The sequence below is a fragment of the Molossus molossus genome, unplaced genomic scaffold, assembly GCF_014108415.1.
Source record: "Molossus molossus isolate mMolMol1 unplaced genomic scaffold, mMolMol1.p scaffold_m16_p_20, whole genome shotgun sequence".
NCBI classification, from domain to species: domain Eukaryota; kingdom Metazoa; phylum Chordata; class Mammalia; order Chiroptera; family Molossidae; genus Molossus; species Molossus molossus.
Window position 1 is genome coordinate 39,479,386 of NW_023425356.1, and position 15,112 is coordinate 39,494,497.

The following is a 15,112-nucleotide window of genomic DNA, read 5'->3' on the forward strand; positions in this document are numbered from 1 at the left end:
AAGAGGAGGCTGGTGTGCTGGGGGCAGAGGAGGGAGGTGGTGATGGTGCCCAAAGTGTGTGGAGGGGGCCGGTCTCTGACTCCAGGAGCTTCTCTTCCTGATCACACACCAAAGGACAGAGATGGAAACGCAGAGGGTTCCCCATGTTAGATGGAGATGGAGACTGTTTTATTTTATTTTGCTATGTTACCAGTTTCTGCCCATTCTGTCTGCCAAATGTGCATGATATGTGTTTCTGCTAATTAAAGAATATGGCAATAGCTTAAAATAAACTCCACCAGGAAATGTATTAGCTTAACACACACACAATCTTTAAAAAAATATATATATCTATATCTATATGTGTGTGTGTGTGTGTGTGTGTCCTCTTCTTCCAAAGGCACATAATGGTAATGTCTTAGTTTGGCTTGGGATTTAGGATTGGGATTTGGGGAGCATCCAGGTAAACAGTCTTGGTGTTTTCCAGTTCTACAGACTGGAGACCACAGACATGAAAAATCAGAGATAGGAGACGACAGAGAACTGGAAAGGAAGGCCTGGGAAGCTTTTTCAGAGAGATAATGTTAAGCTTCTATGTGATTTTGTTATTTTTATTCAAAAAATGGCTTAATTTTAGCTTATGATCTTTATTTTTCACTCAGACTCATAAAGCAGCTTGGAGGTCGGGTGGGGTGGCTAGGCGGCAGATGACAGTGATTTTAACCATCACTAGCATTTCTATTAAAAAGTTTTTGGTTAAAAATTAAAATACTAAACACATATGCAGTGCCTTTATAAACATTAGATGTTAAAGGTGTCTGCTAGTCTGGGCTGTATTCGGAACAGGTGAGTATCTCAGGAGAGAACTGTGTGCATACCTGTACGTAACAGGTGGGGTCATGGGAAATAGCTGTAAAGTACGTATGTGGAGTCTCCACATACATCCGGTACAGTTGCCTCATCACAGCTCTGACTTCACCTCTTCAAAGTCAGAACCATTCGGAGCTTTGCTGGTGGAGGATCCCTCTGTTATCTGCCATCATCTTACAAGGATGCTTTAGCTTTGGTGCTTCAAATAGCTTTGTTTGCAAAGCTTCTTTTTTGATGGGAAACTGAAGATTGATTTTATGAACTCAAACTGTGGTAGTCCTGTATTTAACTCAGTGGGAGGCATGAGGGCAAAGTATGTAGCCATGTGAAAACTGACACCCTCTATTCAGGTAATTTCAGGTTCCTGTGGGGTATTTGGGCGCAATTCCGTAGGGATTTCTCACATGCCCCAAAGTGTCTTTTAGATTAGGTTATCATTTTATTAAACCTGTATTATATACACTAATTTTACTTATATCTATAACAATTGTGGACATTAAATTGATTACTCTAGTTGAGTTGGTGGTGTTTTTAAGTCCCTGATTTTTTGGCCATTCTATTACGCCTTTTGGTTCAATGTTGTTTTTCCAATCAAATATATTGTGGTAGATGGCTTATTTTCCCCTTAGCAAATAGAAGTCTAGAATCTCTTGTATTTGCTAAAAAGGAATCCATTAATGATATTTTTGAACAGCTGAGATGAATAATAAATGGATTTAGAGTCACCTCAGAGTATATGGGAATTTGTAAGAGAACACATAACTTCATTCTAATGGAGCAATTAGCTTTGTACAGAGAACATGAAGGGTCCAAGGTGTGAGACAAGGTTTTAATTTTTTTTACATACTGTTCACTGTTGAAATGGAAGGAACTTGTCATGTCTTGGCTCTACCAAGGATTTTTGTCACAATGGGTAGCAATACTTTTGTTTGTATAAACATGTCAGAGATTGAGTAACAAAATATAGAGAATGCTTAATCACGAGCTCACGGTAGAGAAAAAGCAAGAATAAATGATTGAGCTATTGTGGTTTATTGACCATCATGTATTACCAAAAAATTACCAATGATGTACTTCGAGCATAATGTTTGGGTCACAGATTTACTTATAATACAATTCCTTTATTATAATGAATTTTTAAATAAAAATAGAGAATGTTATTTACATTGATTGCAGTGGCGTAGGGTATTAAGTACTTGAGAAGGGGAGTGATCCATGGGCCTTCTACATGAGCATTCAAATATCTATACTTTAGTATCAACTCACAGGAGTTCAGTCAGTCTTTGTCGATTAGCATGGTGAACAGACAGACATTTGGAAATTAATTAGGAAGACCTCAGGCTTTCATTTTTTTTAAGATTTCTTGGTCCACCTCCTGTTGTTTCCCTCCCATCTGGATCCCCAATAGCAGCAGAGAGCTAAGGCCCAGCCCCTTTTCTTTGAGCCCACATATAGGGTCCTGGGTGTATTTCTGGCTTAGGTTCCAGAGCTTCCACCAGGAGAGCAGAGTTCAGCCAGCCTCCGCTGACCCCTTGACCAGCCCAGCCTCCTCCAACCTAACGCTCCTTCTCTGTTGTTGTCAGTGGCGGCACCTGACTTGCTGGATCCAAAATCTGCCGCTCAGAACTCCAAACCGAGGCTCTCGTTTTCCACGAAACCCGCCGTGCTTGCTTCTCGGGTGGAGAGCGACGCGACCATTAATGTTATGAAATGGAAGACGGTCTCCACGATTTTCCTGGTGGTCGTGCTCTATCTGATCATCGGAGCCACCGTGTTCAAAGCGCTGGAGCAGCCTCATGAGATTTCACAGAGGACCACCATTGTGATCCAGAAGCAAACCTTCATTTCCCAGCACTCTTGTGTCAACTCGACTGAGCTGGACGAACTCATCCAGGTAATGGCACAGAGGAGTTGTTACTCCACTTACTACGGGGAAAGAAAGGGTAAGAGTTCGAGTAGATAACTTGAATGCAGGGCCATCCCGATGGGCCCTTGGGGGCCCTCGTCCACCCTTCTCCTCGGCGTAGACTCCTTTCTGCGCTTCTTCCCTCTTTTCTTGCATCTGACATCCTTTCTTCTCCTTTCCCTTTGTTTCTCCTTCCCATTGTTCCTTTTCATTCTCTTCTTTCCCTGCTCTTCTGTATTTCTGTCCTGGCGTCTCCCTTTCTTTCCCTGTGTCCTGCCTTAGAATGGCCAATGGACCCCGTGGACTTGGGGTGACCTTGCCGGAGGCCATCCTGGTTAAGTGATCATTGCCGACTGAGACACTTCACTGTGGCAAATGCAAGGAAAACATAAGGCAGAAAGAGCATGTTCACTGTGGCAGGGACCATCGTAAGATGAGGAAGATGAGTCTGTGGTGTGCTCCTCTTGAGTCTGTGGTGGGCCCACCTTACGGTTAACAAGGTGTAGCCCCTCTCTTCAATCCAGCCAAAGTGTCACTGATAACTGCCCTTGCTGGGTGTCTAGGGAGCAGTGTTAATCATTGCCTCTAAAAGCAATTTACCTGTACAGAAAAACAGAGTTTCTGAATGAAAACTAACTCTGTTTTAATTTACTCTATAATAGCAGAATAGTATCTTTATAGAAAAGCATTTTGTTTTAAAATTTAATCCCAAAATGACTTAAACATTTCAGTGAGGCTCCTTGGAGATGGCTGTTTTTTCGTTGTAGATCTTCTACATAAAATGTAAGTCAAACCAAGAATCTTGGACAAGAAGGAAGCCCTAGAACTTTCTTTTAAGGAGAGTTAAACGAAAGAGAACATTGTTGTTGTTTGAGAACATTCTTCTTTGTCTTATAGTTGGTTGTACATCGTTTGAATGAGTTGAAATAGTAGATTGAGGGAAGAAATTATTGGTTTTAATCCGAGTTCTTGTTCTAAGACCTTTCCTCGTTTATTTCCTCTTGCCGCGGATTCCCAAATGCTACCTCTGCCCTTCATAGCCCTCTGTGTTTATAGAATACACAACAAGTTACTCTTATTCAAGTTTTGTTCAAAACTATCAAAGCTAATATTTTCTGACCTTCATTTAGCTCCTACCACATTCACACACTGCTGCATCTCACTTAGATGACTTAAATTTTGAAAAGGCTCCTTTGGAAAGGTATTTTTATTTTACTTAAAAAAAATTTTTTTTTAATTCTCACTCGAGTACATTTTTTTTTGCATTTATCTTCAGATAGAGTGGGAGGGAGAGAGGGAGGAAGAGAGAGAGAGAAACATCGATGTGAAAGAGACACATCGAGTGGCTGCCACCCACACGACCCCAACCTGGGCCGGGGACAAACTGCAACCAAGGTATGTGTCCTTAGCGGGAACTGAACCTGGGACTCTGGTCCGCGGGCCAACGCTCTAATCACTGAGCAAACCAGCCAGGGCTGAAAAGGTATTTTTAAATGATAGTGACATGTTTAGTATTGACAGTAACCCAATAACTAATATCATTGTCCCACCCATCCCATTGCCTCTTCCTACGTAAGATCGTGACCACTCCATCTCTTTGTGCCTCATCACCCTAAGAGGTACCAAACATCTTCAGTGAATCCCCAAGTGCCTTGGGTTTCAGAAGAAGAGCTCCAGGTTGTGTTGGAGGTAGCCTGGAGTAGTGGCAAAAGCCTGAACTTTGGGGTTAGACAGATGTGTTTTAGTTGAGTACTTTTCTAGAGGTGCCCTCTTGAACAAGTGGTTTTGCTCTCTGAGCTTTAAATGACTGACCTGCGCTGCAGAAAGAATACCTATAAACAGCGTGGCTGCGAGGAGTAAAGAGATGATCCAGTACAGCATTCACGTGCTGAAAAAGTGTTAGGGGTGTTTGCTATTGTTGTTCCCTTCTTCCCACGCCCCCACCCCACTCCTCTTTTTGGGTTGAACCGTCTGATTCTTATCATCTGAAGTGAGATGTGTTTGGCTGTGGACAGGGAAAAAAAACCTGGGATTTCAGGACAATGCTGGAGGAAACTGTGTGAATTCGGAAATGGTCCCAACGCTTAGCACCACCCAGATTTGGTTAGAGTTGTGAACATAACTTGAAGGCCTTGGCAGGTGGAGACAATCCCGAGATGGAGACTGATCATTTTCGCTACATTGTTTTCGGAATGGCAACAAACCGAGCTGGATATATGACCTCTTCTTTTGTTGTTTCTTTCTGCCCTACAGAGGCAGTCCACTTCAGCTTTGTTAATAGTCACTGCTGGTCGAGTATTTTTGTGCTTATTCAGTACTTTTCTATGTAGAAGTTGCCCATTGTTTATTGTCATATCACTCACCCTTATAACTCTCTTGCTTTAATCAATTTTTTTTCCCTTTTTGAGTAGAATTTCTTTTTTCTTTTTTTTTTTTTTTATCCTCACCCGAGGGCATTTTTCCATTTTTTGTTCAGGTAGAGTGGGAGGGAGAGAGAGGAACAGAGAGAGAGAGAGAGAAACATCGATGTGAAAGGGACACATCGAGTGGCTGCCACCCGCACAACCGACCAGGGCCGGGACAAACTGCAGCCAAGGTACATGCCCTTAGTGGGCACCGAACCCGGGTCTCTCAGGACCGCAGGCCGACGCTCTAACCGCTGAGCCAAACCGGCCAGGGCGAGTAGAATTTCTTTTGATAAAAGAAATCTTTATAATGGCATGGCTTCAAGGACCAAGATCGGTGTTTTAATAGGAAGGAAGGCAAATGAGCCAGTAGTCATCCTTTAAAACCTCATTAATACATACATTCTGATAACTTTGTTTCTGGAGATTTATTCTGTTCCTTTGAGTGATGCTTCCTCGTGGGCCTTGTCACTTTGTGTTGTGATCTACCCATTTGAAAAGACAGCCACCTCTCTCCGTCCTTACAGACTGAGTATGTACAGGGAAAGGCCTTCACCAGTGAGCCCAGCTCGAGAGGCCTCTCCAACCTTTGTGGTGGATTCGTCTTCTCTGGACTCGTGCATGACAAACCCCAAGGAGATGGATGTGCTCAGGTTTTCTCAGGAGCTTATACTCTCTTGCTACCTCTGGTGTCTGTCTGCAGTACTGCAGGTTCTCTGGAGCTGCTTGATGCCACTCAGGTCTTTCATTCTCAGTGGTCCCCAGGATTCTCGAGTATGCTGGATCCCATCAGGGCTCTGTGTTGGCGAAACAGAAACCGTTCCTTCGGGCAGCACCCCAATAAAGTCAGAATGTTGGACACACGCTCCACTCTTACCTTGTCCCATGACGGAGAGGTCCCCAGGCCGCGTTGGCCTCTGTCTGCTGTACCAGGGTCCTCTGGAGCCGAGGCAGGATGCCCAGCTCCCGTTGCTCTCCGTGTCCCCCAGGCATCTAGAGTGTGCTGGGTCTCATCAGTGCTCTGATACAGGCAAGATGGAAACCGGTCCCGTGGGCAACGCCCTAAAAACCCCGAACATCAGATGCACATTCCAACTCTTCTTCCCAGGGAGAAGCCCGGGGCTGGGAGTTTTCTTCTGATCGTGCTGCACTGAACTGGGAGAAAGACTGTGGTGATCTGAAAGATAACACAGACATGTCCTGGAGTGGGTTAGGTTCCAGACCACCACGGTAAAGTTAATATTACAATAATGCAATCCCACTTTTTGTTTGTTTGTTTCTCAGTGCATATAAAAGTTATATGTGCACCATACTGTAATCTATTAAGTGCACAACAGCGTTATGTCTCATAACATTATAAATACCTTAATTAAGAATACTTTATTGCTAAAAAATACTAACCATCATCTGGGCCTTCCGTGAGTCATAACCTTTTCGCTGGGGGGGGGGGGGGGTCTTGCCTCGATGTTGATGGCTGCTGACTGCTCAGGGCGGTGGCTTCTGACTGTTTTCATGTCAGTTGGCTCTTCCTTTCATGACTGCTTTCTCTGTAGCACATGATGCTGTTTGGCAGCATTTCGCCCACAGTAGAAGTTCTTTCAGAATTGGAATCAGTCCTCTCAAACCCTGATGCTGCCTTTTCAACTAGGTTCATGTAAAATTCTAAATCCTTAGTTGCCATCTCAATGATCGTCACAGCATCTTCACCAGGAGCAGATCCAATCTCAAGGAACCACGGTCCTTGCGCCTCCATAAGAGCAACTCCTCCTCTGTGCAGGTTTGATCCTGAGACGGCAGAGATTCACCTTCAGGCCCCACTTCTAACTCGAGTTCTCTTGTTGTTTCCACTGCATCTGCAGTTACTTCCTTCATGAAATCTTGAACCCCTCAAGGTCATCCATGAGGGTTGGAATCAACTTTTTTCACACCTCTGTTAATGTTGCTATTTTGACCTCTTGCCAAGAACCCTGAATGGATGTTCTTAATGGCATCTGCAATATGGGATATAGAGACACTAAGTGAGCAAATGCTGTTGGAAAAAAAAATGATGCCAATAGACATGGTCGACACAAACCTTCAGTTTGTAAAAGAACCACAGTGTCTGCTTTGCATTTACTTTGCTCTGATCCATCAGAGAAATTACTATCTATGGCAGCGATGGCCTTGCAAGACCTACTTCTTAAATAATAAGACTTGAATGTTGAAATGACTCCTTGATCCACGGGCTGCAGAATGGATATTGTTAGGAGGCCTAAAAACAACATTAACCTCACTGTGCATGTCCATCACAGCTCTTGGGTGACCAGGTACGTTGTCAATGAGCAATGCTATTTTGACAGGCATCTGTTCTTCTTTTTTTTTAATCCTCACCCGAGGATATTTTTCCATTTTTTGTACAGATAGAATGGGAGGGAGAGAGAGGAAGGGAGAGAGAGAGAGAAACATCGACATGAAGGGACACATCGAGTGGCTGCCACCCGCACAACCAACCAGGGCCGGGGACAAACTGCAACCGAAGTACATGCCCTTAGCGGGAACCAAACCCGGGTCTCTCCGGACCGCAGGCCGACGCTCTAACCGCTGAGCCAAACCGGCCAGGGCGGCATCTGTTCTTTTGAGCAGTAGGTCTCAACAGTGGGCTCGAAACCTTCTGTGAAACATGTTGTAAACAGAGGTGCTATCATCGAGCTTTTGTTTGTCCATTTATAGAGCACAGGCAGAGGAGATTTAGCATAATTCTTATCTGCCCTAGGATTTTTGGAATGGTAAGTGAGCACTGGCTTCAAGTTGAAGTCACCAGCCGCATTAGCCCCTAACAAGAGGGTCAGCCTGTCCTTTGAAGCTTTGAAGCCGGGCATCATGTTTGCGTGTTTTCTCTAGTCGCGAAAGTCCTAGATGGCAAATAGAAAGCTGTTTCGTCCATATTGAAAATCTGCTGTTTCGTGCAGCCGCCTTCTGGATAACGTGCTGTGACGTCCACGTCCGCACTCCTGCCTCACCTCGCACTTGTATGTTGTACCGATGGCTTCTTTCCTCAAACCTCATGAACCAGCCTCCGAGAGCTGCAGACTGTTCTTCTGCAGCGTCCTCGCCTCTCTCAGTCTTCAGGGAATCTAGCAGAGTTAGGGCCTTGCTCTGCTTAGGCTGTGGTTGAAGGGAATGTCGTGGCTGGTATGATCTTCTGTCCGGGCCACTAAACCTTCCTTCCCATCAGCAGTAAGGCTGTTTTGTCTTCTTATCATCCGTGTGTTCCCTGGAGTAGCACTTTTAATTTCCTTCAAGAGCTTTTCTTTTGTGTCCACAGCTTGGCTAACGGGTGCAGGAGGCCTAACTCTCAGCTGATCATGGCTTCCAACATGCCTTCCTCTCTGAGCTTAATCGTTTCTGCTTCTGGCTTGAAGTGTGACTCTCCTTTTCCCGTGAACATGTTGGCCTTTTGGGCTTACTAACTGGCTTGATTTCAATCTTGTGGTGTCTCAGAGGGTGGGGAGGCTCATGGAGAGGGAGAGAGAGGGGAACCGTTGGTCTCCGCAATAGAACACACACAGCATTTACCCATTGTGTGTTGTCTTATGTAGGTGCAGTTGGTGGTGCCCCAAAACAATACAGTGGTACCATCAAAGATCATGGACCATGTTATCGCCATAGCAAATATAATAATAATGAAGAAAGTTTAAAATATTGTGAGAATGACCAATATGGGATATAGAGACACTAAGTGAGCAAATGCTGTTGGGAAAAAAACGATGCCAATAGACATGGTCGACACAAACCTTCAGTTTGTAAAAGAACCACAGTGTCTGCAGAGTGCAGTGAAACGGGTATACCTGGAGACGGTCAGCTATGGGCAGGCATGTGCAGAGCTGGGGGGAGGCATTCCAGGGAGCCAGGGGAGCGAGAGCAAAGCCCAGAAGCAGGCACGATCTTGGCAGAGGCCATATGGTTGGAAGGAAGAGGGAATGTATGTGAAAAAGAGGCTAGGGAAGTGACAGGGGCTTGGATCCCATAGAGCTTTGTAAATAGTGTAAGGGATCTTGGATTTTACTTGGAGTCAGTGTCAGGATCATGGAAGGACTTTGAGCAGAGCAGGGGCATGATCTGACATAACTTAAAAGGACCACCTGGCTGTCCTGTGAGGCTAGAATACAGGTTGTTGAAGGGGGTCCGCTGCAAGGATCCAGGGGGGAGATGGTGGTGACCTGGATGAGGACAGAATCGGCGGATGTGATGAGATGTGATCAAGTTGGGATATGTCAAAAATAAACTTGACAGGATTTGATGTGAAGTGTGAGAGAAAGAAGTCAAGGATGATTCATAGGTTTTGGGCCTGAAGAACTGGAAGAGAGAAGTCACCAGTTAGTTAGATGGGGAAAACTCAGATGGAGCAGGTTTTGGGGCCGGGGGGAGCTCAGGAGTCCGATTTGGCATATGATTGGCTCAAGTTGCCCTTTGGACACCCAAGCAGGGAGTGGTCCAGGGTGAAGAATCATTTGGGAGTTATCAGCATATTGGTGATATTCGAAGCCATGAGACTAAATGAAATCACTGAGGAGTGTGGATGGATGGAGAGGAACAGAACCAGGGACTCAAAGGCAGAGGGGATGAGACAGCAGGCAGGGAGACCGGAGAAAAACAGAGAGTGTGGTCCTGAGAACCAAGTGAGGACATGTTACAAAGTGGGAGAGATGAGCTATGTCAAATGCTACTGCCAAGTCTCACTCTCTTCACCAGGAACTGTAATATACCGTTGGTAGTCTAGTTTACAAATCCACGATAGTGATTTTATGTATGCTTAGACATCATTAAGCCCCAAACATGACACAAATAATTCTTGAGCAGTTAGCGTTACACTAAACACGTAGGCTGTGTATGACACAGTAATAAAAGACACGTCCTGTGACCATTTGGGATGCATTACGCACATGTGGATAAAATAAACAGGATGTTCGCCCAGTTGCAAACTTATGAATGGATTTTTTTTTTAAAAAAATGTAATTATAAATGTATTTATTGCTTGGGACCGTTAAAGTGTTTCACATAGAAATAAATCATAAAGGACAGCTATGCCCCAAACTAGGCAACCAAAGCCACCATCTAGCTAAACTGTAATACCAAGACCTGAGACTGAAACAGTACAAAAATCTTTAAAACATTGTATTGTTTTTACTCATTTGGTTTTTATTATTTTTACTTATTTGGTACTTGTGATCCATTTCACCTCTTCATGCCGCAGCTTTTGTGGAAGATAAATAACATGTATCTGATTTCTGTTATGTGATACTGTATTGGTATCGAAGGATAATCATTGTGACAGGGTTGTTTTTATGAGAAGGTGACACACCTCAGTCTTACAGTGCTGGTTCCAAATAGTTATTTAGGAGAGGTAACTATCTCGAGGACACCCGATAGATGCACAGTAGGTGATTAAAGATCGGTGAGTGAGTGAAGTTCATTGTATTCAGTCACCCCCTGATGGCAGCTCTCTTCCCCCTCGTGAGTCCCCTGGACCCTCAAGAGACTCCATGTTGCTTTACTGTGGCTTTTCATCCCCCCCTCTCTGCTCCATCTGTTTAAACAGCCCATTCCTTCCACCAGCAGAAACAAATTCTTGGTTTGAGGGAGTTTGAGGGCAGGAGACGTGGAGATCACTAAGGATGTTTGGCTCAACTTGATATTCCTCCAGGTGTGTGACCCATCGTCCCTTGACAATCGCTCTAGTGCCCTGGCTGGTGTGGCTCATTTGGTTCCAGTGTCCTCCCATACACCAGGTCTCGGGCTCAGTCCCGTCGGGGCGCATGCAGGAGGCGACCGATCGATGTTTCTCTCTCACATCGATGTTTCTCTCTCTCCCTCTCCATTCCCTCCCTCTCTAAAATCAGTAAAAAAAAAATGAAAACAAAACAAAATACAATAAAAGGGTCACTCTAGCAATGGCCTCTTCCTAGGTTGCTGTACTCGGACATGCTTGGGGGACTGGTATCCTTGTGCGAATGAAGACGAACAATACAGCAGCTGTGAGTGACTAATGTAGGAAACATGGGGAAAGACGCCAGGCTCGTTTTGGGTGCTGATGGCTGTGGAGTGACACTCTGAAGTCGGTCTGAGAAGTGCCCGAGGGAAGGGTTTAATTGCATTTTTGTGCAATAACTATTGGACAGTTGTCAAAAGGTAGCTCTGTCATTCTAGTTGGCGTTGGCTTGAAAAAGTATAAGCAATTCTATCACATTCCTGATTCTCAACAAAATAGATTTCAGCTAATTCAGTATTTACAATAACTGGTGAGTGTATGGGTGTGTAATTGAGAAAGATGGGGAGACTTGGGGGAGAGCTAAGAGGCTAAAGCAGGAAGAGTATGAATCACTACATTTTAGGAAGTAATTCATATACTATTTTTGCTATCTTGATTTGGTGATGTTGAACGAAGCAATATAAACATATCAGATAGTTTTGTAAGACTTCCTTTTCTCTCTGCATCAAGTTAGCAAGTCAGTAGTAAACTTAATCGCAGTATATGAAGAAATTTACCTGGAAGCTAGAAGCATATACATTTCTTTATTATTTTTGTTGTTGTTGTTGTTGTTGTTCATTTTAGAGAGAGAGGAAGGGAGAGGGAGATAGAAACATTAGTAAGAGAGAACATCCATTGGCCGTCTCCTGCATGCACCCCACTGGGGATTGGACCCACAGCCTGGGCATGTCCCCTGACCAGGAATTGAACCAGTGACCTCTTGGTGCATGGGTCGACGCTCAGCCACTGAGCCACACTGGCTGGGTGCACATACATTTCTTGTAGGCTTATTTATTTAATGGCAATGAGTCAACTCAGTTGAAGTAAGAAATACATACATTTTACAGGGCCTGAAACAGAGGAACTATCAGAATATTATTGGAATATTTTTTAGTTTTGTGATAGTTGGCCTTTACTGATGACTAATTTGGGATGTGAAAAGTTTAATTTACTCAAATACAAATTGGATTAATTGGTCTCTTTGTTGTGCATTGTATACAGAGGCTGAAATTTGCAATCCTTGTTATGATCTTTTAGTTACATATTTAGGAAGAAAAGGGAAAAATCATTTGTTTTTAAAACCTATTTTTAAAACCCATAAAACCTGTTTAAATTTGTAGCTGTTGTGGAAATATAGGCTTAAGTGCACTGGAAAATCAAATGAGCAGAGATCAGTGACATTCTGTTGAAAAAGCCAACAGAATCTCCAAATTTGGAAATTCTATGGATGAATGTAATTGACAGACTGAAACTCCCTTTGTTCCATTCTGGGCTATTTTTATCCACCGGTTTAGAACACCAGGCCTCAGAAACAGCGCCTGAATACATGCTGCTTAGTGTGGCAGGCCCTGGGCAAAATGGTATAAAAAGTTGTCTTCAAGGCTGTGTCTCCTTCATCTCAGATTTTCTGCCCACACAAATCCTATTTTAAGGACAGCCTTTTTTAAAAAAGTTCCTAGATAGAGTAAGTATAAGTTGTATTAAGTTCCTGGCTTATTCTTGTAGAAATGTCTCTTCTTTATTATCTCAGCAGCTTTTATTTTTTCCCTTCTCTATGCCCTTCTGTTTCTTTCTGGCTTCTCACTCAGCCTCCTTCTATTTTTCTTTTCTTTTCTTTTATTAATCTTGTCCGCCCCCCCCCCCTCCACTCATGCAGAGATGGAAGAGGCCAGAAAGATAGACAGATGAATATTCTGATAGAATATTAATATGCCATACCATCTTTTGGGGTCTAGGAAAACTCATGAAAAATGTACAGCTGGGAAGTGCACATCTCAGGATACTGGCTTCATGGTGTTTTTCTGGCTCCTTCTGTGTCGTAGGGACTCGGGGGTCCTGACCGTGTTCTAGCCCTTCCTGCATCACAGGTCATTTCACGCGAGCCTCCAGGAAGAGCAGAATTTCAGTATTTCGGTTCAGTCCTCGTCTGATATATCCCTGCAACAACTTAGAAATGGTCACCGGACTTGGATGCCATTATGCAAATGTATTCAGTGATAGAGAAGGGGTTATGTAAACTGTGTTACATGTAGCTACTCAGCAAGATATTGATGTCTGGGAAGTGAGATATTGATGACTCCAAAATGCCTTGGAACATGCTTATGTTATATGAAAACAGTTGAAAGCAGGTTTAATGATTATAACTTAAAAAAAAAAATCAAAACTAAAAATTGAATACGTGCATGTTGCAAAGTAACTCTTTTATGGACTGTGAGTGATTTTTATTATTATTATTTTTCCAAATGTCCAATACTACGTATGTTACTTTCATGATTGTTTCAATCTTTCAAAGTGGATATAACCGGGGGATACAACCCTCCACCCAGCAGTATGTCTCTTGGTTTTGACCCTGTTGATGACATCTACCTCCAGTGAACACTGTTGTTCCCAGTTTGGGACTTTAAGCTTTGGTGTCTACATAGGAAAGCAATTTACACTTTGAAAAGGCCAAGAAAAAAAGGTGCGCACTGATTAGTCTGTATAAAAATAGCTCTGACATGCATGGCATAATCCCCAAGTAGAAGGAGAGACATGGGCAGGTGAGCGAGATCTTGACTTTTTGAGGTGTTTTCCAAAGGTTGGTGTGCAGATACTGCTTCCTGCAGGAAATACTATCTTTTTGAAGTTATAAGAATTAAGACTTTTTTTTTTAAAAAAAGGGTGTTTTATAAGAATTTCTAATTAATGTGTGGTTAAACTTAGGTCATCCATTACTTGGAAACACATTCAAGGACTCTGAAAGCCTTTTTAAGAAACCATGAATTAGATTCTGATTTAAATTGTTTCCAACAAAAACAATAGATTAAAAACATTTTTGCATATTGCCTTGCTCGCTGAAAAGATATACTCTGGGGAAACCTTGAACTTGCTTCTTTACCAGACTCTAAATATAGCATATTGAATCACCTGTGCTTTGTATAAAATATGCAAAAGTACTACTTCATTTCTTTTTCTCTGCATGAAATGAAAAATATATTTATTTTATTTTTTAGTGAGTTTTATTCAACTATAAAGAGTTTTAGAAAGAAAAACATCATTGATGTTAGGTTTAGAAAAATCTCACCTTTGTCAATACTTCCAATAGTCCATTTAACTATGGAATGTAATTGTGGAATTTTTCTTTTTTGGATTTATGTAGATACCTCTATTTTTTCTAGACCAAAAAATACCCCAAAGCAAACAAACAAACAAACAAACAAACAACACAAAAAAAGCCACCGAACAAATAAAAAACAAATGCCACCTTCGTGTAACTATAGAATTTCTGAAAAACGAAGTTATATGGAATGTATCTCAAGTTCATTTATCGAATTGGAGGCTAGAATGTATGTCAGTGTGGAATGTTTTATATCAAAAGATGAATATACAAAGTTACTTCTATAAAATGTAATCATCTTAAATATTAGATAATATCCCTTGATTTCTCAGATATATGCAAAGTTGGACACATCTTGAATATCCAATAAGGATTCAACAGTTAGTCCATGCTTCCCCAGAACAGAATTCTCAGACATACAGGATTTTATTTAAACCAACAAGTATATATTGTTCACAGTAGAACTATAAGTCCATAACAGACTGGTTTACTATGAGGTTTCCTGCTTATGGAAATTCACTTTTAACATGGCAGTAATAAATATTGTTACACTGCAATGACATTTAGCATGTTTAAACACACTCTTCATGAAAAAATAAGTACCATTGTTTTGCATGCTAATATGAAATTGTCATTTTGTAGGCTTAAAAGTGCTTGGATATTGGCAATATTATATGGTCCAACCCAGTATTATCATTAGCTAGAGCTGCAGTAGAGTCTACTTGTGGAATAATATGTTAACATGGTGTGACTTTCAAGAAATTGTTTGCTCCCTAGTTGGATTATCAATGGTCCTAGAAATATTATTTCATGCGTTGAACTCACGGGGACATTTTTATGATTGTCAG

At 42.4% G+C, this 15,112-nt stretch overlaps 1 protein-coding gene across 3 annotated transcripts in view; it reads left to right on the top strand.

Moving 5' to 3' along the window:
* The window catches only part of KCNK2 (potassium two pore domain channel subfamily K member 2), a 162,364-nt gene that overhangs the window by 69,691 nt on the left and 77,561 nt on the right, over positions 1-15,112 (top strand). For all 3 annotated transcript variants that reach the window (XM_036272697.1, XM_036272698.1, XM_036272696.1), the window contains exon 2: positions 2,433-2,743. In XM_036272697.1, coding sequence (XP_036128590.1) covers positions 2,433-2,743 — 311 coding nt within the window. The remainder of the gene's footprint in view (positions 1-2,432; positions 2,744-15,112) is intronic.